General features: G+C 43.7%; 1 protein-coding gene across 5 annotated transcripts in view; it reads left to right on the top strand.

The window, feature by feature from the left end:
• Positions 1–26,219, top strand: part of LOC126484960 (uncharacterized) — a 354,976-nt gene that overhangs the window by 225,473 nt on the left and 103,284 nt on the right. For 3 of the 5 annotated variants that reach the window (XM_050108582.1, XM_050108565.1, XM_050108597.1), the window contains one exon: positions 10,780–10,903. In XM_050108582.1, coding sequence (XP_049964539.1) covers positions 10,780–10,903 — 124 coding nt within the window. Of the gene's footprint in view, positions 1–10,779; positions 10,904–26,219 lie in introns of those variants that run through there. The other 2 variants (XM_050108574.1, XM_050108589.1) reach the window with 2 other exon arrangements.

A 26,219-nucleotide genomic window follows, 5' to 3' on the forward strand; every position in this document is an offset into this window, starting at 1 on the left:
TAGCCTGTCTCAGTGGTTATGATATTCTTTATCTATTTTCCCCATCTGCAATAGCTTCGCGTACATAACATGGATAAATGTAAAAATCGTTACATGCTTAACTATGTCAGATGATAGCTAAACTCACTGGTGATGATACTCTGCATCCATTTTTCCCAACGTGCCTTATGGGACCGTAAGCGAGACAGTGGTGTACTGAGGTGTAATCAGTTTCATTACACGTGCGATAACTGATGTACTATATATCGTTCGTCCTTTTCAAACTAGGCTTTGGATCCGAAGACATCTTGACAGTTTACTGCCGCTAGTTCCCTACTTTATTTAAATTCTTCGTTCCTACCCTACTTCCATTTCTGCACGGTATATCGTATCCCTCTTCTCCAGATACCATTAGCCGGTTATCAATCGGTTTTTTCCGCCTGTGAGAAAAGAACTTCTATCGCGTTTCAGAAGCTAAATTTCGCCTCAAATTCCAGATATCTGTCTCAAGGTTTCATTCATTGCATATTCCAGTAGTCTGTGGTCAGTTGCACTATTTATCCCCAGTTGCTTCCATCTTTTAAGTGTACGTAGTGCGAAACTGTTACTCGGCTGCAGTCCAGCGCCGACGGACATAGCGCTCGGTCACGCGGCTACGTGTTACAAATGCCGTCTCGCGTAGTGTCTATTGCACAGCTGCGTTACGCGGAAAGAGATACTACTTTCCACTTTCTTAAGTGTCTTAAAAAAGTATAAACTATTATGGTAACGTACCGCAGGCAGAATAAAGTGAAATCGGAATTCGCCGAGGACAACTAGCGGCCAACAGTTCCCGAAATAGTTCAGAACTTGTTAACCACCTACGTGCAGGTAAAAGGAGACCAAATAGCCAGTATGCAACTTAGTACCAACAAGTCACCCTCAAACTTTGTTCTAACTTATTGTATGAGCCAGTAATCTGTGAGTGTGCTGATAGTTTTGAGTTAACATCAGTAACAGGCTATGTCTCGAAGTTCAGCCAGCTTAACAAATAGTTCATGTTCTTAACAATTCCTAAGCTTCAAACGAACCTATAAAGCTCCAGCTGCAGAATTATGGAAACACTCATGTAATTCGGAACGAAGTCTGTGAGGATTTTTATCCGTTCCCGGTTCCAAATGGAATGAGGTCTACCAAAATTTAAAAAATCCGATCCCGTCTATAATGAGTGTTGTGGGCTATGAAGCATACGTTATATAAATGTGACTCCTCGCATCGTTGAGATGTGAAGGCTAGATTAAAGGCAGAGATGTCCCGGTTTCCAGGAACGTGCTTCACCGTTAGACGCAAGGTCCGAAGCTACATCAGCTGAAACTAATTTAGTTGCTGTTAATGACGACGAGACCGTAAACAATACGCTTGAATGCAGTAGGAGTGTTTTAAACGAACTTGCGTTTCCGGCTTCGGGAGCGGTTGGAGAGAGTTATGACGATTTAGGAACCGGAAATACTGGTCCATTGCCTAACACTTAAGTCCGGGCTATTAGTATGGATGTCGATGATAGCACAGCTCATTCTAGCAATGTGGAGGCAACAAACCGCAAACGACATGATCGTGAGAATGACATTGTAATCAAAGTCGCGCAGCTTACAGCAAATAACTCAGAAATGTCCGAGATGGGGGTCTTTCAAGGTGCCGCGATGGGGGAGCTGCTCTCGGGACAGCTCTTGAAACTCATGGGGAACGCGACATCTGTTTGTGGGTTCACCATCTGAAACAACAGAACAGTTACAGCTGGACACAACGGAGTCTGTTGGTACAGAAAATACGAGTCAAGCTTTTCCCGAAACGTCAAAGAGGAATATTTCTACAAGTAGTAACGAAGGAGGGGAGAGGGGGAGGGGGAGACACTGTTAAAGAAAGTCCTCAAGAAATTACAGTACAGGAGGGACTGAAATGGCGCACCACGGTTCAGAACCACGTTAAATTGTACGTCCACCTATAATTGATTGGATTTGTCAGTACTTAGGTCGCTGGAAGGCATCGTCCTACCGTCTGCAACAGGACCATGCCTACTAAAGCACTATGCTGCTCAAACCAGTCTCCAGACTGATGACAGCTTTCCTTTTAATATGAACTTAAATCCAGTTTTTACGTTCATGCCGGTCTTCTCATAGTGATATCGACTAACAGCTTTCCAGAAAGAATAAAACTGTTCAGTCGACTGGTGGGAAGACTCCGCTGTGGGGCAGACTTTCTCTCAAACGTCTCTACCTTACTAATACCCTGATATTGGTTTACATAGACGTATGCGCTCAACGTGTCTGGGACAAGCAGGCTGAGCATTTCGAACAGCTCTCTCTCTCTCTCTCTCTCTCTCTCTCTCTCTCTCTAAGTCGATGTGGTCTGTTCCGCTGTGTAGTGTGTGTGTGTGTGTGTGTGTGTGAGAGAGAGAGAGAGAGAGAGAGTTATGAGGTGAATTTCATCTTCTCATTTGCGAGGTACGCGCTACGTTGATTCCATGTGAGTGGTTAAAGCTCCGTACTGTATAGAATTTGAACCTGGACTTACGCGCTGCCGAACATGCCTCACTGAATGACTCAGATCTTCAACTCCATCACTGACTCTTGGCCCCATATTATTCAGATCCTATTGTAATCGACATAGGGTTAACTCCGTAAAAGTAGAATAATTTCACTTCATCAACCCTGAAACTTGTAGAGGTATTACCTTCGGCCGGCCGGTGTGGCCGAGCGGTTCTAGGCGCTTCAGTCTGGAATCGCGCGACCACTACGGTCGCAGGGTCGAATCCTGCCTCGGGCATGAATGTGTGTGATGTTCTTAGGTTAGTTAGGTTTAAGTACTTTTAAGTTCTAGGGGACTGATACCTCAGATGTTAAGTCCCATAGAGTTCAGAGCCATTTGAACCATTACCTTAGTATCTTTTCTCCTGGCGGTGCTACTCGTACAGCATCGTGGGAAAGCATTTTGCGAATTTATATGGACGTGGGAGAAGCCTGCATTAGGGCGAAGCATAGTTTTCACTGGAAATTATTTTTGCCTCATTTTAAGATAGTTAAATATAAAAGATTCAATACGTAGAGTCTATTATGCAGAGAGTTTTGGAATCATATATTTTGAAAAGAGTGCACAACTTACTAATTCACTCTTTTGCATTTGTACAAGATATAATTTATAAAATGCAGAACGAGATCTAACAACGGCACTGACCAAATGTTGACAGTGTGAGTTTTATTTATCTACTGAACTTTCGCAGGAAATAGTTTTTCATTATTGTTTCAGTAAATCATTGTCACCCAACATGCTCTCATTACATAAATGATAATTAATTGAAACCCTCAGATGCCGACAGGTGTTGTTGATATACCACGATGGGGACAGCTGAAAATGTGTGCCCCGACCGGGACCCGAACCCAGGATATCCTGCTTATATGGCAGACGCTCTATCCATCTGAGCCACCGAGAACACAGATGAGTAGCATGACTGCAGGGACTTATCCCTTGCACGCTTCCCGTGAGACCCACATTCCCAGCTCTCCACAATCTACATACGTAATGTTCCATCCACTCAGTACTCGCTCCAGCTAAGGTGACGATTCCCGTAAGAGTTCATGCAACCTGTGCACATTCGCACAGACGAAGGTATATCAACAATACCTGGCGGCAGCTGAGGGTTGCAATTAATTATCATGTATCTTAGAGAAGCTGCACGGTCATTAATGGTATCTGTTCTTTCGAGAACAGTTACTATCTTCATATAGAGCCCGGCCATTGACCTTCGTCTGTGCGAATGCTCACAGGTTTCCCGAACTCTTACGGGAATCGTCACCTTAGTTGGCGCGAGTAATGAGTGGATGAGCAAATATCTATTAAGTACATTACATATGTAGATTGTGGACAGCTGGGAATGTGAATCTCACGGGAATGGTGCAAAGGATAAGTCCCTGCAGTGACGCTATCCATCTGTGTCCTCGTTGGCTCAGATAGATAGAGCGTCTGCCATGTAAGCAGGAGATCCCGGAATCGGGTCCCACTCGGGGCACACATTTTCAGCTGCCCCATCGAGGTATATCAACAACATCTATCGGCAGCTGCGGGTTTCAATTAATTATTATTTATCCTAGAGAAGTTGCACGGTCATTAATGGTATCTGTTCTTTCGAGAACAGTTACTATCTTCATATATGCTCTCATTAACTTGTAGATAGTCTCTCTGGTACGCCAAATATACATGGTTGTCCGAAATAGTCTGAAAATTTTTGTAAAGGAGTTGCAGGGTAGGTCGTGCCAAGAAGTAACTGTTAAGAAAAAATACGCTGTCCCGTTTCCGAGTTAATTAGCATTGAAGTTAACCAATCAGATGGCTCTGAGCACTATGGGACTTAACATCTCAGGTCATCAGTCCCCTAGAACTTAGAACTACTTAAACCTAACTAACCTAAGGACATCACACACATCCATGCCCGAGGCAGGATTCGAACCTGCGACCGTAACAGCCGGGCGGTTCCGAACTGAAGGACCTAGAACCGCTCGGCCACCACGACCGGCTAGCCAATCAGATCGTTGCGCACGCAAATTCATGCGGCCCGTCAGAGACAGTGTCGGCAAACTCGTTCTTCATTTGGTAACCTAAAACCGAACAACAGAGCGATACAAAATTTTAACGTGGAACAATAGTAAGGATCGAACCCGACCCAAAGCCTGAGCAGTTTCGCGACGTATCGAATCTGTTTCTTGACAATTATTTCTCAGCACGACACTGCAACACCCTCACAAACTTTTCACCGTTTCTGACCACCTTTGTATAGATAAATAAAATCTCCTTTAATGCACTCAGTGTCAAATAAAAAATTTGTATCAATCTAATGCAACATAGTCATTGTCAAATTCAGTCGGAGCTGAAGACTATAGCTGGAAATGCTGATACAGATATAAACTGTGATTCACAGACGCCCCGCGCTGCTAAACTGTGCCACAGTCTGTGCAAGAGACTGCAGACCTCTGTTGATACGACCCACTCACCTCGCCAGCGCGATGTTGGCAACATCCGCCAGAAATTCTGCTTGTGTTTACAGCGCGGCGGAATTTATTTTTCTGTCTAGCTGTGTCTCGTGCCCTGTATACACTCCTCTGGAGTACAAAATGTGGCGGATGGCACTTCCACACTCTCTGAATCACCCACTTGTTTAATTACGTGCGAACTTGTTTCTGGGAGGGTGAGAGTTAATTGGTCTGAGGGTCCTCGGAGTTGTCTGTATGGAATGCAGTTGAAAAGACGAGTGACACTAATCAGCGTGTGGCAAGTAAAGCCTGCACAAAACCAAAGTGGTCCGTGTGCTGCAATAAACAGAGGATTTCAGGCTCTGATTGCAAATGCCCGCGCTTCAACTTCGGCTGGTGGCATATCGGCTTTAGCCGAACCGTCGCCAGAAGTCGCCCGATAACATCGGCTGATAGTTTGGCCACAGTGCATCCGATTCCCTTCGTTGGTTTTTGGCGGGATCAAAGAAGTGAGAATCTATAGATGCCACAAAGCGTGTGCTTGGAGACGGGTATTGCATTGCGGATTTTGCTATTGAAAAGGAAAAGACACCGAATGCATGTGAACGATGTCCGCCCCGGTAGCTGAGTGGTCAGCGTGACAGACTGTCAATCCTAAGGGCCCGGGTTCAATTCCCGGCTGGGTCGGAGATTTTCTCCGCTCAGGGACTGGGTGTTGTGTTGTCCTAATCATCATCATTTCATCCCCATCGACGCGCAGGTCGCCGAAGTGGCGTCAAATCGAAAGACCTGCACCAGGCGAACGGTCTACCCGACGGGAGGCCCTAGCCACACGACATTTCCATTTATGTGAACGATCTATATCTGTTCCGAAAAGTTCATCCGGAGTACCGTACAATCAGTTATTGGAAAGAAAAGACAAGAGTCGCAGATACATAAGAGGCCAGAAATATTGTTACATCTTTAAGATGATTCATAATGACACTGAAAAGCATGATTCAAATGGCTCTGAGCACTATGGGACTTAGCTTCTGAGGTCATCAGTCCCCTAGAACTTAGAACTACTTAAACCTAACTAACGTAAGGACATCACACACATCCATGACCAAGGCAGGATCGAACCTGTGAACGTATCAGTCGTGCGGTTCCAGACTGTAGCGCCCAGAACCGCTCGGCCACTCCGGCCGGCAAAAGCAAAATTACAAACACCCTGCGCTATTTCAGATAAATTCAGTGAAAGAGACATATGTAAACAACCTTCGATGAATGTCATTCAGTGTGTGTGTGTGGAAGACGCACATAAATTTTAGGATAGGATTTTTTGGAGAACTGTGGCACTGAAATGTGGAAATACACATACCGCGTTTGCAAACCACCTCATACAACAGGAAACCACCCTAGTGGCATAAAAAGACCAGTACGCAAAACGGGTAAGAGTGGTATCGTGGGCCCTGCTAGTAATTCGAACCCCCTCAGTATATGATGAACAAAGAACTCGATCTGTTGATGGATGCATCAATTACAATTACTAATTCGTAGTTGTGCCTGTAGAGCGCCCTGAGGCAGTACCTCGTTTTACCAGTGAATCTTGTTTTCACCACCGACAAAAACTTTTAGAGGTAGCGGTTTGAGCCAATATTACTGCAGAAATGCCTTTGTAAATATTCGTTATTATATTTTTCTTTTATTTCTCGTGCATCGAGGGTAATGTTGCAGTATTAATATCGTTCTTTCGTTAGATGATAGAACATTTTTGTTCAGAAACATGGCGTTTTTGGTATTATCAGCCCATTGGTGTTGACATGTGAGTCCTCGGTATAAAAGGGCAAAAATTACAATCGCTGTAGAACTTCCCTTCAGTTTTTTGGTCCAGAAGCATCGTACAGAGTTAACGCCTAGGGGAAAACAAGAAAGAGAGACTTGGGGCAAAGAAGGCGTGATAAGAGCTTTAAAGACACTATCGAGCAAAGAATGGGCTTAAAAAGGGCAGCAAAATATGAGGACGTCTTCAAGGGTCTTATGGTGTGAACTCCAGTGTGGGATCTTGCATTACACTGTTCGAATATGTAATTTGGTGCCCTGATCATTAAGGGTATGACTAAAGGATTTGCCATTCCTGCCACATACTCGCGAGCATTCGGTTCCCATTAAATAAGTACCAAATCAGTCACGTTGTCATATCAATATCTCCTGTCACAGTGGTTCGAGAAGTTGGAGATGTATCAGTCCAGAGAATTACTGCTTCCTGTGACTTTTAACTAAGTTAATCTATGGACATGTTAGTTTCGATCAGACCGCCACAAACAGAAGAGAGACTCATCACTGAACGCCACAGAATGTCCCTCAAAGTCCCAGTTGGCTCCAGCTCTACACGGTATAAGTCCCACGGTAAGCTGTCGGCGGTAAATGATGTGTGGTAACTCGATATCTCAGTCCAGCGCTGACACTCTTCCTGTAACCTGTGTCCTGACTTCAGCAAATCGTCAGAGCGAGTCAGTCAATCCTACGATCTTCTACTGGAGTAGTTCATCTCATAAACTGGCGGAAATCGATCGTGTTACACCATGAAGCACCACTCCGATATTTATCGAACTTTTTTGAAATGTTTATCGTAGAAAGTATATTAAACGGTTAAACTTTTATTTCATTCGGAACTGATGTCCATCACCAACTCCAATACGAAGTGTAATCCTCATGCGCACGAACATACTGTTGCATTTGTTATAGCATGGAAACAAACAGACTATGAATGTCATGTTGAGGAATTACTTGCAAGCCTAAAGCACATAGCTGACGAACAATGCCAGATGGAGGCTGGTTTGAAAGTATACGTCTTCCCATCACATTCCAGACACGCTCTATGGGTGATAAATCAGGAGATTGGTTGGTTGGTTTGGGGGAAGAGACCAAACAGCGAGGTCATCGGTCTCATCGGGTTAGGGAAGGACGGAGAAGGAAGTTGGCCGTGCCCTTTCAAAGGAACCATCCCGGCATTTGCCTGGAGTGATTTAGGGAAATCACGGAAAACCTAAATCAGGATGCCCGGACGCGGGATTGAACCGTCGTCCTCCCGAATGCGAGTCCAGTGTTAAATCAGGAGACTGGCAAGGCCAGTAAAGGGTTTGTATATTCCTCGAGGTGTTTGTGATGTGAACTGCAGGGTGGTGTCTTGCATTATCCTGCTGTAATAAGTCATTTACACCCTCTTCGTGAAGCATACGACAACAAGATTTACCATTCTCATCACATACTCCTCTGGTCATTGGGGCTTCGAAGAGGGACTCATTACTCAAGACAATTCTACTCCACTCAATGAGATTCCACGCCGAAGACGAGTCTGGAGACGTCCTGGATAGCTGTGGGACTTCAATCTGGCTGTCGCCCTCCATATGTCCTGACAATAATTAGTGGTGGTCTGGGATACCATTTCTTTTCATAGCAGGACCACTTTGGTTGTCATCTGTGGCACCCCTACAGCACGGCGGTACGTCGACGATATTTTCTACGCCCCATTCTGTTGCCCTTTATGGCACACCATATTTGGCATACATTTCAGCAAGGTAATTACCTCTCGCACACGGCGAAATTTCTACTGCTTGTCTTCATGCTTGCCAAACCCAATCTTGGCCAGCAAGGCCGCCGATCCTCTCCCCAATTTAGAACGTCTGGAGCATTACGGGCAGGGCCCTCTTACCAACTCGGGATTTTGACGATCTAAAGCGCCAGCTGGTCGGAATCTGGCACTATATCCTTCAGGAGGACATCCAACAGCTCTTATCAATCAATGCCATGGCGAAAAAGTGCTTGCGTAATAGACAGGGTGGACCAATGCGTTATTGATTTGCTCAGCTTGTATAGCTCTTACTCTTGAATAAATCATTTTTTTTTTCTGTGATTGTAATCATTCTTTTGTCTGTACATATACATCAGATCTACTGACTGCCGTCCCGTTTGGACAATTCCTTCATGGTGTGTCCTTTCTTTTGTCTTCTGGGAGAGGTACACTGACCATCCAGAACATTATGACCATCGATATACTACCGACATAAACCCGTCCAGGCGATAGCAGCGTCACCTGGCGGGGAATGACTGCTTGTCAGACACACGCACAGTGCATGTAGTATCAGTGAGCGTGCTGCCCTTATGTAGAATGGAGTAGCCATGCGAACTATCTAAGTTTGACCAAGGGCAGATTGTGATGGCTTGGAAGCTCGGCCCGAGCATTTCTGAAACTGCACGGCTTGTCGGATATTGGAGGAATTCTGTAGTGAGTGTCTTCATCACGTGGTGAAACCAACGTAAACCGCGTCCAGAGGTTGTGGAGTTGGGCTGCCACCCGTCATTACAGATGTCGGACGTCGTAGGCTGGGTAGACTGGAACAGGCGACGAATTATGATGGAACTAACATGAGAATTTGATGCTGAGCAGAGTACAAGTGCGTCTGAACACAAGTGCACCGAACACTCCTAACGCTGGGTCTCCGCAGCCGACGGCCTATGCATGTGACAATGTTAACACCACGACATCAGCAACTACGACTGAAATGGGCACGTGACCATAGACACTGGATCTTGGCGCAGTGGTAGAGCGTTGCATGGTCTGAAGAATCCCGATGCTTTCTTCACCATGCCGATGGGAGGATGCGAATCCGTCGTCTTTCAGGGCAACAGCTCTTTGACACTTGTACTACGGGACAGGCAATTGATGGCTGCTTCACTATGCTCTGAGGTACATTCACGTGGGCATCCATGTGTGCAGTGGAGCACCATAACGGCCACCGAGTATCGTACACTGGTTGCAGACCACGTACCCCCCTTCATGAGGATCATGTTTCCTGAAGGAATTTTTCAACAAGGTAAGACGCCACGTCACAAGCCCAGGAGTGTGATGGAGTGGTTCGAAGAAGACAGTTGGGAGCTCCAGTTGATGTGCTGGCTCCCCAATTTGCTAGTTCTGAATCCGATCGAACACATCCGGAATGTAATTGAACGTGGCGTCAGAGCTCATCGCTCCTTTCCCCGGAATTTATGGGAATTAGGTGAGTTGTGTGTGCAGGTGTGGTGCCGCCTCCCTCCAGCAACCTACGAAGGCTCATTAATTCCATGTCACGAAAAGCTGGCGCTGCTATCTGCGCCAAGGTAAGTCGTCACAATGTTCTGACTGATCAGTGTTCACGGGTTGAAGTATAGGAAACACTTCACTTATTGTGGCTGCAGCTCACGTAGCGGGCAACGTACAGTTTCTATTGCCCGTTAAATATACCGTTACATTGACGATTCGGCTAGGACTGGTGAAGAGCACTGAGTAAAGTTTGCGACTTTCAAGCTTTGTGAATTAGTTCTGTGTGTTTTTGCACACAGGGATCGAATTAGACCATTCTACAGAGGCAGTAATGGTTTCTGGACAATCGAAGCTGATGCAACAGCATGTACAGTGTCAGTGCTGCTCGTAGTAGAAGACGTCGATCCGTCTGTACGCATAGGTCGCGGCCACTACAATGCTCCAGCGTCGAACCAGCACTATAGACGAATGTTACGGCCTTGTATAGATGGGTATCATCCTTTATTGTATTCCGGGTATACGGTTTGACAAACGTTAATATATTGAGGAAGTGATTATTTACACAGATACAATATTTTAGAATGAGTCCCCAAAAATCTCTGAACACAAAATTCCTTTCGTCAGCGGCATCCCCACGTTCCTGCACTGTAGTAAATATCGTAAGTCAAGTCTCTTTCCAGGGGAATTATTGCAGTATCTGTTAAACATTGAAACATCGCCTTTTTTTCTTTTTTTCAGAAGACCTGCAGAGAGTGGATAGTGCAGCCTTGAGGGATGCCAGATCACACATCGGCACCACTGACGATACCAAGCCTGCTGATGGTACTGGACCTGTGGCGTCGTCGACAGATGCCACTGGTGTGTAAGTTGCATTAAATTCCATAAACACCTTCCGACCACAAAATTCTTTAGGTATCGAAGTAAGTGGAACTCACAGGATGTCAAATTTCACCAGTGAGGAGTAGTCTCAAAATTTTTTTACCTAAGATCTCTCAGATTTGTCTGCTGCAAAGAGCATCATCGTGGACATTTATACTTTCCTAGTTGGACTCATTGCAATTCGCAACGATGTATGGGAGGTGCTCCTAAAGATCACGCCTTCCCTTTAGTATAGCAGCAATATCACGCTGAGATAAATATAGTGTCGAGCTCGCAAGAGTTCTGCCCAGTTGATGACCTTCATCTCAAGGAGTCAACATCATAATATAGGACCAACGTCATAGTTAAAGTTTCTGATGGACTTGTTGATTTAAATGTGGAACATTGTACTGGAAGAGAACAGTTTGTTAATCTGGGCATCAAGTGATCCTTTAATAGTCAATAACAGTTGTAACTTATCGAGCAATCCTGTGGCAAAAATCTGTGTCAAAGTTAAGCAAATCTTTTATTCCTTTATGTAATACAATGTAAAAATATTTCATGTGGTTTAGTTTGATGAGCCCCTCTCAGAACAATCAAAGAACCCACAGTTGAGTCCGAACGACTGTAGTTCCGTCTCGTCCCAACACTAATGAAAGATGATTTTCTTTTCTTTTGCAGCCCATCTCGTTTTACTATTCAGTTATCCATAGGTCTTGTATAGTACTTGACAATTATTGATTTACCCTTCGCAAAGTAACCACTAAGCAGAATCTTTTTTGCATCCCAAAAAGCATTTGACATAACCTTTCCTGCTAGATATAACCGACTGCGACCTATTTCGTACAAGGATGCCGGTTTTCACCGACTTATGAGGCTGGTGTTTCCTTCCTTGTGTGAAGTAGGGAACCCATTTCTCATCAACAGTAACAAATGATGCACCAATGCTGCTTATTCTTTTTAAAACGGTCAAACTATTACTGAAGAATTAATTTTCGCCATTTATTTCAGGTAGTATCAAATGTGGCACGGATGGAGCACAAAGCTTCCTTGTAGGTAATTCTTTACATTAAATATACTGAACTCTTTCCTCTCATATGAATATGTCGTCATAGACCATTCGTTGAAAGTGAAAGGGCACACTCTACCTACATATCTCTGGAAGTTTCTGTGCTTAAATTCAAGGAGTGCGGCGAATGCAGAAGTAACTCATATGATAAAAAGTTTGCTGTGAAACACAATCAGAACCGAAACAAAAGCCGTCTGCTCGAAAAGGAAGTTCGTTTTAACAATCTCATTTGCATGACATAAATGATTGATAACTAGTTTCAATCATATGTAATGATCATCTTCTGACCTGAGGGTTCACAGTTGGCGTTTGATCATAATCTTTAAGATTAAAGTAATCAACCAGGTGTAACACAATATACAAATTCTAACATATGTTATTGTATAATTCCCAGCTGATTATTTTTATCTACAAGAATTAAACGTTAAACACTTTCCTTAAAATATATGCAGTATCTATAGCGACGAAATTTGTAGAGAGTTAGATTCGTTGGATGAATCATAAATAAGTGCAAATCATCCACGAAGCAAGTCGCTTACAAAGCTCCTATTCCTATGATTCTTATAAAGTTATGTGACCGGGAGATGATGGGTGTGAGCACCTTGCAGCGATGGACCAGTGGGTATGAGTGATTTACAGTAAGAGTGTGAGGGGAGTTACATGTTAAAAAAAACGAGCGAATATTTTCGCATGTCAAAACTTTTTGGAAAATTTTTAAACGTGCTGAGGAAGGTAGAATGAGGCAGCTGGTACTCCAATTTTCAGTCAATTTTTTAAAATAAACAGGAACATATTCACATTTTTTTGTGTTCCGAAAGGAGCATTTTTCCATTGATTGGTTAATTCCACAGACACCTGGCGCAATGACAATGACGGAAAAAGAAGAAAAACTGGGGCATTTGGAAGCACAGCCTTTCTACAAGTGTAACATTCACAAACAGAATAACAAGTATATATCGATTGCGGGAGAGGGGGAGGATCCTGTTACATTAAAGTACCCCCTAACATACAATTAGTTTGTTCCAGCAGTACAAGCGAAAATGAAATTCGGTTTTTGCATTGATGAGAGCATTGTTAACCAGACATTTAATCTAGGACTGATGTTGAAATTAGGTCAGAACTTTACGATTTTTTTCTAATCATCTGTCAGCTAACTGCTAAGACACGTAGTGTACTAGTCTTAGAACCAAGGGTACATGTGGATAAAAAATTCATCGTGACTTCCACATTTGTAAACTTTCTATTTGTAATTCCTTTATCTAGTCATTAGTCTCTCCAAGCGCTTTTACTACTGAAGAAATATTTTGGTAGGCGACTACCACAACAGGCCCAAATTCTGAAATTCTGAGATGCAACTGAGGTGTTTTGCAGACTCCTCCTTCAGAAATTGCTGCAGTCAGGCCCGTAGAGCAACAGCGTTTTCTTTAAGAAAACGGAAGTGTGCACTGACACGGGAAAACAAGGTTTTTTTTCTCTTCGATTTATAACACTGATGTAGAATCGATACCTAATCAAATGCCAATTGCAGTAATTGAGATTCAGTGTGATCCAAGTTTGAAGACAAAATTTAGTGAATTTGGCATACCAAAATTTCATAAACATTTGCTTTCCAGGTTTGAAAGTGCTCGAAAATTTGGACATTAAATTATTTCCGTGCTAGGGAGTACTTACCGACGTGAGCAGCTATTTTCAATTGTAAAAAGAAATAAGTCTCTTGTCAGTTCCAAAATTTCAGACATACAGCTTGGGTAAGGTTTGAAAGAAGTTACTGCGAATAAGTTTTCTCCCGAAATATGGAAGATAGTGGCAACTGAGCTTGTCAGCTTTTGAATCTGACATCCCGTTTGCATTGTCTGTGAAGATCACGTACTCGCTCCTAAATGGCGTCTTACAATTTACAAAGTTTTCTGAAAGTATAATTCAGATTTTATTGGTGATCCTTACATCATTAAATCCACTTACAACACATTTCCCATGACTGATGGTATAGATTGTGTTTTTAACCCCTCAGCCTTAACTAAATCTGAATAATGCCACTTCTGAGTTTAGGCCACACTGAAACAAATCTTCCATCGCCATCGGAATCTTTCACCTGGAGAACATAGACTACATGCCACATGTTACTACTCAGGTACAGGTAGATTATTCATGCTATTCACTAGCATTCAAAAGTTTAGCGTAATGGAAGAATGAAACCTTGATATCAAGAAGGCTACAGAACAAAGTAATGCCTAATCGCTAGCTTGTTTGGCATACTATGTATCCAAAAAACATAACTAGAAAAGTTCTTAAACTAAAGATATTCTTAAAAAGTTAAAATTCGGAAAAACTATCACAAATACAAAACAGTAAATATACGATGTATTTATCCAATAGCTGCCACAAGTTCTTCAGTGAATTTATCTCTAAGAGATGACATAGAGAAGGAGCTGAGTTCAAATCTTTGCCAAGTTACCTATATCTACACTATGTGATCAAAAGTATCCGGACACGGGGCTGAAAATGACTTACAAGTTCGTGGCGCCCCTATCGGTAATGCTGGAATTCAGTATGGTGTTGGCCCACCCTTAGCCTTGATGACAGCTTCCACTCTCGCAAGCATACGTTCAATCAGGTGCTGGAAGGTTTCTTGGAGAATGGCAGCCCATCCTTCACGGAGCGCTGCACCGGGGGGAGGTATTGATGTCGGTCGGTGAGGCCTGGCACCAAGTCCGCGTTCCAAAACATCCCAAAGGTGTTATATAGGATTCAGGTCAGGACTCAGTGCAGGCCAATTCATTACAAGGTTGCTATTGTCGGGTAACCACTCCGCCAGAGGCCGTGCATTATGAACAGGTGCTCGTGTTGAAAGATGCAATCGAAATCCCCGAATTGTTCTTCAACAGTGGGAAGCAAAAAGGTACTTAATATATCAATGTAGGCCTATGCAGTGATAGTGCCATGCAAAACAACGAGAGGTGCAAGCCCCCTCCATGAAAAACACGACCGCACCATAACACCACCGCCTCTGAAGTTTACTGTTGGCACTGCACACGCTGGCAGATGACGCTCACCGGGCATTCGCCATACCCACACCCTGTCAACGGATCGTCAGATTGTGTACCGTGATTCGTCACTCCACACAACGTTTTTTCACTACTCATTCGTCCAATGTTTACGCTCCTTACAACAAGCGAGGCGTCGTTTGGCATTTACCGACGTGATGTGTGGCTTATGAGCAGCCGCTCGACTATAAAATCCAAGTTTTCTCACCTCCTGTCTAACTGTCATAGTACTTGCAGTGGATCCTGGCGCAGTTTGGAATTCATGTGTGATGGTCTGGATGGGTGTCTGCCTATTACACATTACGATCCTCTTCAAGTGTTGGCGGTCACTGTCAATCAACAAACGAGGTCGGCCTGTTCGCTTTTGTGCTGTAGGTGACCCTTCACGTTTCCACTTTACTATCACGTCGGAAACAGTGGACCTAGGGATCTTTAGGAGTGTGGAAATCTCGTGTACAGACGAATGACACAAGTGACACCCAATCACCTGACCACGTTCGAAGTCCGTGAGTTCCACATTCTGCTCTCTCACGGTGACTAATGACTAGTGAGGCTTCTGATACGGAGTACCTGGCAGTAGGTGGCAGCACAATGCACCTGATATGAAAAACGTACGTCTTTCGGGGTGTCAGGATACTTTTGATCACATAGTGTAAATCTGTACTCTGTAAGTGCACAGAGTACGTAGTGTACCAGTGAGCTGCCCCAGCAGTGGAGGTGTGCCGCTGCTGGAACAGTGGGGGCATGGTTTTCATTGTGTACACAAACCAGCCACTTGCCTAACCTAATTTAATGACCCTTATCTAAAAAAAAAAACCACGTATTTTATGACCCTAAAATAAAAACCTGTCCCTTTGTGCTCTTAGTTTGGTTTTTTAGGATCTAATTAAAGGACAAATGCTTTTAGTTTAATCTCTATAACTGCCATTTTTATGGTTATAATTTATGATCCAGTATGGCTACCAAGTATTCCACTTGTGCTCTTATGTTTATGCAAGTCTCATTTATGACAAAATGCTTTTAGTTTAACTTTAATTACCATAATTTATTATCTAAAATGGATAACTCCCCTTCCCCACTTGTATACAGCATTTCTGTTGGTGAGATTTGACTTCTCCACACCATCAAACCCTCTCCCTCCGCAAAACACAAGTGTCTGGGGTACCTTGCTTCGTGAGGTGTATCTAGCGTTCGTTCTCCGTACACTGGTTGATCAACAGCAAATTCAGGTGATAGCTGGAATTTGCAGCTGAGTATCATGCTAATACAATATGTTAATACAACAATATAAACAGTTTCTGCAACGTATTTTTAACAACAGATACACACCTGTTATATATTTTCTGCAAGTATACCAACATATGACCGCCTCTCGTCATTGTTGTATCGCAATTTTGTCGACTTCTTCCAGTATTCTAAAGCCTCATACATAAATATGAGACCTTAAATGTTAAACACTCACCATGCTGTGATACTTAAAGAAATTGCACCGATATCCTATGTTAAACAATTTCCAATGTGCGTTATTTAAAACCAAATACTCTCTTGCTATATATCAAGTCTACATTCACTATCAGGAACTTATCCCTGCACTATTAGTGTGTTAAACAATGATATCATGATCAGCTCGTCTAAGAGGAATCTAATACAATAAGGTTATACTGGACTTGTAAGTAATGGTCGGAATATTTATACATTAAGATATATACACTCATGTTCATAAATTAAGGATAATTGCAGAATGTGGTGCCACACAACGTGGCACTACACAAAACTGGCGCTAATAGCATAGGCATATACGGAACAAAAACGACACAGATGTGTAAGGCCACGGTATGGGTGATAAGTTGAGAAAACCATACCGAAACACATATGCTACAAAACGCCACTGTTTCCTGCGCATGTACCCCGACGTCAATATGCGATATGATCACCATGCACACGTACACAGGCCGCACAACAGGTTGGCATACTCTGGATCAGGTGGTCGAGCAGCTGCTGGGGTATAGCCTCCCGTTCTTGCACCAATGCCTGTCGGAGCTGTTGAAATGGTGTAGGGGTTTGAAAAAGTGCACCGATAAGTCGACCGAGAGCATCCCAGACGTGCTCGATGGGGTTTAGGTCTGGAGAACAGGCAGGCCACTCCATTCACCTGATATCTTCTGTTTGAAGGTACTCCTCACGATGACAGCTCGGTGGGGCCTGTGCGTTATCATTCATCAAGAGGAAGGTGGCACCCACTGCACCCCTGAAAAGGCGGACATGCTGATGCAAAATGACGTCCTGATACACCTGACCTGTTACAGTTCCTCTGTCAAAGGCATGCAGGGGTGTACATGCACCAATCATAATCCCACCCACACCATCAAACCATGATCTCCATACATTAAGGGGTTGGTATCTGGCTCTTGGTTCACACCAGATGAAAAACAGGCGAGAATCACTGTTCAGACTTTACCTGGACTCGTCTGTGAACATAGCGTGGGACCACTGCTCCAATGACCATGTACTGTGTTCTTGACACCAGGCTTTACGGGCTCTACTGTGACCAGGGGTCAGTGGAATGCACCTTGCAGGTCTCCGGGCGAATGAACCATGTCTCTTCAGTCGTCTGTAGACTGTGTGTCTGGAGACAGCTGTTCCAGTGCCTACGGTAAGGTCCCGAGCAAGGTTACCTGCAGTACTCTGTGCGGCACTGATGGTGAGATATCAGTCTTCTTGTGGTGTTTCGTGTTGTACACTGTGAACGTCGTCCTGCACTGTAGCACCTGGACATGTTTTCTGTCTTCTGGAATTGTTGCCATAATCTTGAGATCACACTTTGTGGCACACGGAGGGCCCATGCTACTACCTGCTGTGCTTGACCAGCCTCCTGTCGCCCTAGTGATCTACCCCTCATAACGTTATAACGTTCTTTGAACCATTTTCAACACACAGTCACCATTAGCATGTCTGAAAAATCTGTACACTTACTTGCTGCACCATACTCTTGACAAACACCGACACACCTCTGCATATGTGGGTTGCTGCCAGCACCACCGTGCAACGACCGGAGGTCAAATGCGCTACATGGTCATACCCTGATGTGATTTAATCCAGCAAACCGCCCACCAGAGCGTTGTTTCACCACGTATCAGCATTATCCTTATTTATGAGTATGAGTGTACATCACTAAATGACACCAATACCCCACACTTGTTCTTCTACCACTGTGGTAAGATGCACAGCAATTACAGCTTCATTTAAAAGCAGGTAAAATACTGGATATCTCCCCCACTGACCATGCACATCCTGCATGAGCACAGCACTCGACTAGTGCTGCCCTGACTCTGTGCAGCATGCATCACAATTTACAGCCTTCACCACTGCCACCAAACACTTCTACTATTGTTTGGCATTTGAGGGATGCATCCAGCACTTCTTAGATGACTGTAATAGAAAGGCGATGGTGGGGGAAGGCTTCTACCCACAACAAGAGGTAGTAGCAGTGGGCATATAGACAGAAGGCCTATTACATACTTATGCATGCATGAGAGATGCACCAACTGTTCGAGGGACTAGCAGTCTTAAAACAAACGTTAACACTCAGAGAGGACACTCAAAAAACTTATTCGAGAATTTGCACCCATTTTAGCGATGCTCTGTTTGATCAAAAGCACATGGACACCACTAGCCAGCATTAATATGAGAGCTATCTACTGGGTGAACTGCATTATTAAAAAGAAAAAAATTGTCGTGATAGGCAAATCTGATACATGCTTCCTGGATTTGTGATGCACTGTGTTTCATTTTGAGGTATTGTTGCGTAATAGCCTTTATTAAAAGGATCACATGTCAACAGTAACAGTTCAGCACCGTTTTATAATCTCTAACGAGCTTTCCCTCCTACCATCACCATGACATTTTATTCCATAGCAAGACCTACACAGTAGCTATTTTTACCGACTGCGAGATTATCTATGTCTCACAGAAGTTGGTAACAGATTTCCCTCCTACCATCACCATGACATATTTTATTCCATAGCAAGACCTACACAGTAGCCATTTTTACCGACTGCAAGATTATCTATGTCTCACTGAATTTGGTAACATCCACGATAAGAGTTCACAAGTGCAAGTTCATTACCCCTACCGTCCCCCCCTCACACTCTGTTCGGATATGCATCTGCCTTTGACATCATCCCACCTTAGACCACCCTGGAGCTACCAAGACCAGCATGCTGGATTTAGACACTTGCACTGCACATATGTAGAACCGTCAGTCATACATTATAACTTTGTCAAATGATTTCTTAAATGTCAAGAATGAGACATTAACATTCCAGTATCTTGACATACTATTCTTACCAGTATAGAGCTAAACGCATACTTTGGTCACATAATGTTAAGAGTGCAAAACTCCTGTCCAGTAACAGCATAGGGACTGCAATGACAACTGCCAAGGTCATAGATCTCCAACAGATTGCATGCTGGGTTTTCCCTCACTGATTATACATATCTTTCATTATAGCCACCTACCCGAAGCATTGCAAAAAGAGGTTTACTTACATATAGTTCTGAAGACGGAACTACTGCTATTACCATCAATTAACAAAAAAAAAAAAAAATGGTTCAAATGGCTCTGAGCACTATGGGACTTATCATCTATGGTCATCAGTCCCCTAGAACTTAGAACTACTTGAACCTAACTAACCTAAGGACACCACACAACACCCAGTCATCACGAGGCAGAGAAAATCCCTGACCCCGCCGGGAATCGAACCCGGCAAGCGAGAACGCTACCGCACGACCACGAGCTGCGGACATCAATTAACATCCATCCCTCTTTCATTTGCGAAAGGTGTATGGAAAGGATGTCTGTCAGTAAACCTTCAGATTACCAGCAGCTCCAATTCCTTGTTGCAGTCATTTTGTAAGATATATGGAGGAGGAAATAATTTATTATCGTCATCATTTAGAGGAAGTGCCAAAGAGATTGTCCACATTACCCCTGCCTCCACTTTGTTTCTTTCTTTCTTTTTTTGGTACTGCCATGTGGTACCACTATTCCCCATATTCTTCCGTTAAAACCAGAGCAAAAATCAAAGAGGCCTTACTGCTACACCTTTAATTATGCTATGCTTAGTACTCATACAGTATCTGCACGTTATCGGATTTTGACAAGAGTATATACTCCAGCCCCATATGGACACTGTCTAATTTCATCACCCTTTATTTGCATGATAGTGCACTGTGTGATCCACATTACGCGCATGCTATTTGATCGAAAGTATCTACACACCTATGTATGATTTTTTATGAACTTAAATAATTCCATGGAAGAAATACTAAAACTTTCCAAGACAATCCTAGTGTCTATACAGTCTCTATATCAGTCAGGCAGCAGTAGCCGGCTGAGACACAAGTAGCAACAGGGAAGAAACCGATTTTGTGACTTGTACGAGTTCCTAACTAGGAGCGAATTTTATAATATCGTCTGTGTGATTTAATAGTTTAGTTTCTTGAGTTTCTGCGAGTTTATTTAATATCTAATAGCCACAGTTCTCGCGTTTTCGTTTGCGTCGGAAAGTAAATCGATTTTGTGACATATTACAAGTTCCTAATCAGGGGAGAATTATTTGGTTTCACCTGAGTGCTTCAGTAGTTATGTTTTTGAATCTCTGCGTATTAATCTAATTTATTAGACACTGTTCCTGCGTTTTCGTTAGGATCTACAGTAGAGTTGCGCAGCACGTACAGATAGTCCGTTTATCTGCATAGTTTAGTTTTCCACAGTCTTTAGTATGGACAGGGACTGCGATGGTTGTGTGCCGATGCGAGCCGAGATGGTGACACTTCACTCGCAGCTTCAGGCTGTGATGGCTTCGGTTACACAGCTTGAGGCTGCAGTGGATGGGCACCACTGTTGTGGGCCAGCCGTGGGGATCCAACGGACGTCCAGCACGTCCGATCCCTCCGATCGATCCTCACCGGTGACCAGCTCAGTTACTGCTCGCACTGAGGTTGACCCCTCACCTGTGGTTGAGTGGGAGGTCGCCCTGGGGCGTAGCAGGTGGCGAAAGACTTCACAGGTGGCCGCACTTGAAGCCTCCCAGGTTTGTCTGTCAAATAGGTTCCAGATGCTGTCTGTGGCTGACACTGTCGCTGAGCCAGATGCTGTCGCCTGTCCTGTTTCAGAGGAAACATCTCACCCTGCAAGATCTGGGCAATTGCAGAGAATGGGATTATTGGTAGTTGGGAGCTCCAACGTTAGACGCGTTATGGGGCCCCTTAGGGACTTGGTTGACAAGAAGGGTTAGAAATCCAATGTACACTCCGTGTGCATACCGGGTGGAGTCATTCCAGGTGTGGAAAGGGTCCTCCTGGATGCCATGAAGAGCACAGGGTGCAGCCAACTGCAGGTGTGGCTCACGTCGGTACCAATGATGTGTGCCAGGGATTCTCTGTGGTTTCGAGCGGCTAACAGAAGCGGTAAAGGCTGCCAGTCTTGCTTGCAAGATGAAATAAGAGTTGACCATTTGCAGCGTAGTCGACAGGACCGACTGCAGACCTGTGGTACAGAGCCGAGTGGAGGTTCTGAATCAGAGGTTCAGACGGTTCTGCGACCGTGTTGGCTGCAGATTCCTCGACTTGCGCTAAAGGGTGATTGGGTTTCGGGTTCCGCTGAATAGGTCAGGTGTCCACTATACGCAGGAGGCGGCTACAAGGGTAGCGGGGGCTGTGTGGTGTGGACTGGGTGGTTTTTTAGGTTAGAGGGTCTGAGGGAAAACACAAGAAGGGCTTCAGTCACAAAGGGTGCAGGCCGAACACAGGAAGAACGTAGATACAGGAACCATCGGTATAGCAGTTGTAAATTGTCGTAGCTGTGTTTGGAAAGAACCAGAGCTCCAAACGCTAATAGAAAGCACTGATGCCCAAATCGTTATAGGCATTGAAAGCTGGCTAAAGCCGGAGATAAGCTCATCCGAAATTTTTGCGAAGAACCTAAGGATGTTCCGAAAGGATAGACTAAACCGGTTGGCGGTGGCGTATTTATTGCTGTTACAAGTAATTTATCTCGTCGCGAAATTGAAGTAGCGATCGTTCCTGTGAGTTAGTATGGCCAGAGGTCATTGTTGGCAACCGGAATAAAATAATAATTGGATCCTTTTACCGACCTCCCAATTCAGATGATACAGATTCAAAGAAAACTTGAGTTTGATTTCCTCGATATGTTGGCGACAATCCATGTTTAATTCCGGAGGTACGCATAAAACATCATCCTAAATTGTGCTGAACGCGTTCTCTGAAAATTATTTTGAGCAGTTAGCTCATGAGCCCACGCGACTAGAAAAATGGTTGAAATGGCTCTGAGCACTATGCGACTTAACTTCTGAGGTCATCAGTCGCCTAGAACTTAGAACTAATTAAACCTAACTAACCTAAGGACATCACACACATCCATGCCCGAGGCAGGATTCGAACCTGCGACCGGAGCGGTCGCTCGGCTCCAGACTGTAGCGCCTAGAACCGCACGGCTGCTCCGGCCGGCCCACGCGAATAGAAAACGGTTGTGAAAACACCCTTCACCTCTTAGCAACAAAACGGATACAGGGATTAGTGAACACAGGATTGTCGTAGCGAGATTGAATATTGTAACCCCCAAATCCTCGAAAAATATACCTATTCAAAAAATCAGATTAAAATTCACTTGACAGCTTCCTGAGAGACAATCTGTGCTCCTTCCAAATTAATAACAAAGTGTAGACCAGATGTGGCGCCGGCCGCGGTGGCCGTGTGATTCTGGGCGCTTCAGTCCGGAACCGGGCGACCTCTACGGTCGCAGGTTCGAATCCTGCCTCGGGCATGGATGTGTGTGATGTCCTTAGGTTAGTTAGGTTTAATTAGTTCTAAGTTCTAGGCGACTGATGACCTCAGAAGTTAAGTCGCATAGTGCTCAGAACCATTTGAACCATTTTGAACCAGATGTGGCATGAATTCAAAGAAATAGTATCGGCAGCAATTGAGAGATTTATGCCAAATAAATTAACAAACGACGGAGCTGATCGTCCTTGGTACACAAAACGGGTCAGGACACTGTTGCAGAAACAACAAAACAAACATGCTGAATTCAAACAGATGCAAAATCTCCAAAATTGGCGATCTTTTACAGAAGCTCGAAATTTAGCGCGGACTTCAATGCGAGCGTCAACAATGAAACCTTGTCTCGAAACCTGGCAGAAAATCCAAAGAGATTCTGCTGTTATGTGAAGTATGTTAGCGGCAAGAAACAATCAGTGCCTTCTCTGCGCGATACCAATGTGGATACTATCGAAGACAGTGCTGCCAAAGCAGTTACTAAACACAGCCTTCCGAAATGCCTTCACGAAAGAAGACGAAGTAAATATCCCAGAATTCGATTCAAGAACAGCTGCCAACATGAGTAACGGAGAAGTAAATATCCTCGGAGTAGTGAAGCAACTTAAATTACGTAATAAAATTAATTAGGTTCCTTTCAGAATATGCTGATGCATTAGCTCCATACTTACCAATCATATATAACCGTTCGCTCGACGAAAGATCCGTACCCAAAGACTGGAAAGTTGCACAGGTCACAACAATATTCAAGAAAGGTAGTAGGAGTAATCCACTTACAGGACAATATCATTAACGTCGATATGCAGCACGATTCTGGAACATATATTGTGTTCGAACTTTGTGAATTACCCCGAAGAAAACGGTCTATTGACACACACTCAACATGGGTTTAGAAAACATCGATCTTGTGAAACACAGCTAGCTCTTTATTCACATGAAGTGTTGAGTGCTATTGACAGGGGATTTCAGATAGAGTCCGTATTTCTGGATTTCCGGAAGGCTTTTGACACTGTACCACACAAGCGACTTGTAGTGAGATTGCATGCTTATGGAATATCATCTGTTATGTGACTGGCTTTGTGACTTCCTATCACAGAGGTCGTAGTAATAGATGGAAAGTCATCGAGTAAAACAGAAATAATTTCTGGCGTTCCCCAACGTAGTGTTATAGGCCCTTGGCTGTTCCTTATCTATATTAACGATTTTGGAGACAATCTGAGCAGCCGTCTTCGGTTGATTGCAGATGACGCTGTCGTTTATCGACTAATAAAGTCATCAGAAGAAGAAATTGCAAAACGATTTAGAAAATATATCTGAATGGTGCGAAAATTGGCAATTGACCCTAAATAACGAAAAGTGTGAGGTGATCCACATGAGTGCTAAAAGGAATTCGTTATACTTCGTTACACGATAAATTAGTCAAATCCGAAGGCCGTAATTTCAATTAAATACCTAGGAATTACAACTGAGAACAACTTAAATTGGAAGGAAAACATAGAAAATGTTGTGGGGAAGGCTAACCAAAGACTGCGTTTCATTGGCAGGGCACTTAGAAAATGTAACAGATCTGCTAAGGAGACTGGCTACACTACGCTTGTCCGACCCCTTTTAGAATACTATTGCGCGGTGTGGGATCCTTACCATATAGGACTGACGGAGTACATCGAGAAAGTTCAAAGAAGGGCAGCACATTTTGTACTATCGCGAAATATGGGAGAAAGTGTCACTGAAATTATGCAGGATTTCGGCTGGACATCATTGAAAGAAAGGCGTTTTTCGTTGCGACGGAATCTTCTAACGAACTTCCAATCACCAACTTTCTTTTTCGAATGCGAAAATAGTTTTTTGACGCCGACCTACACAGGGGGAAACGTTCACCACGTTAAAATAAGGGAAATCAGAGCTCGTACGGAAATATAAGGTGTTCGTTCTTTCGGCGCCCTGTACGAGATTGTAATAACAGAGAATTGTGAAGGTGGTCAGATGAACCCTCTGCCAGGCACTTAAATATGATTTGCAGAGAATCCATGAAAATGTAGATGTAGATGGACTGTACCGTGAAATCAGCTTTGAAACACCCGCATACCACATTACATCCATCCTACTCCATTGGCATGGTAAGAATGGCTGTTGGCAAACATCCGTATTACTTGTTCCAATCATTCTGCGAAAACTGTGTGTGATGAAGTACTATATCGGCGACAACATACACTTCTAAAATCACAACATACTCTCCATTACTCACAACACCTCTGTCATAGCCTCTACCATAAAAACTCGTTGTTGACTATCCCTGCAATATTCTTGTGCCGACTAAATGCTCATCCATTTTAGTAATCTATGACTATCGAAAAAATATTCGTAAAAAAACCGGTCTAACAGTTGTTCCTAACCCACTTCTTTTGTGGAAGATGAAATACATTCCCTTAAGATTTCTGCAAACGTGCCTGAGACTGCTATATGTTTTTAATTTAGCTCACTAGCTCACTCCTAGATATTTTACATAAGTTAATGTTTCCACCGATAGTGAAACTGTACAATAGAGCATTTGTAGGCCTATTTAGGTGCAACAGTTACATTTGTTTATTTTCAGGTCAACTGCACCCGCTGTCGCCGACGCTCACAGGTATTCCTGCAGGTCACTATCGCATTCTCATAGACAAAGGGCATATCTGCGAACATCCTACATCTAAGCAGATACCCAGATACCCCGCAAACTGCTGTATAGTTCATGGCGGTGTGTATGTTTTTAAGCAACATTACCAGTCTCCCTACCACTACACACACACACACACACACTGATCAAGTAAAACAGTTTGCGGAAACCATTCTTTCGTGGATGATTTACGTTTCTCCTAGCTCAACTTCTGCTTCGACTTTATATATACATGCCAATTTACATCAGTTACTCCTAGGTATTTAACCATAGTTACTGTGTCCAGCAATGATGTAATGGAACAGTACTGAGTTTTTTTTTAAGAGGCAACTGCGTCGCCTGTGAATTAGGATAAAGAATGTATACTGCAGAATCAAAGTATACCTGCCCACTTCATTATTTATGTAGCATTACTACCCTCACCCTCACACTCTCTTTTGCTTATAAAAGCAGTTCATGATCTACTACTACTTTCAGGGTATTATCTTTATTTTTTTTTTTTCTATGACCTGCCTATTTCCTGCGATTTGACCTACATCCAGGAAATACAAAATAGTACCTCACTCCACCCCACCACTCCATCCAGCTTGCTCACCCTGAACCAGCAGATTTCAACGAGTTGGCCCTCTCACCATTCCAGACACATGTGAATGTCACCACTGGTAGACAGCAATTGTTGAGAGGTGGAAATAGT

This window comes from Schistocerca serialis, chromosome 1 (assembly GCF_023864345.2).
Source record: "Schistocerca serialis cubense isolate TAMUIC-IGC-003099 chromosome 1, iqSchSeri2.2, whole genome shotgun sequence".
Lineage (NCBI taxonomy): Eukaryota > Metazoa > Arthropoda > Insecta > Orthoptera > Acrididae > Schistocerca > Schistocerca serialis.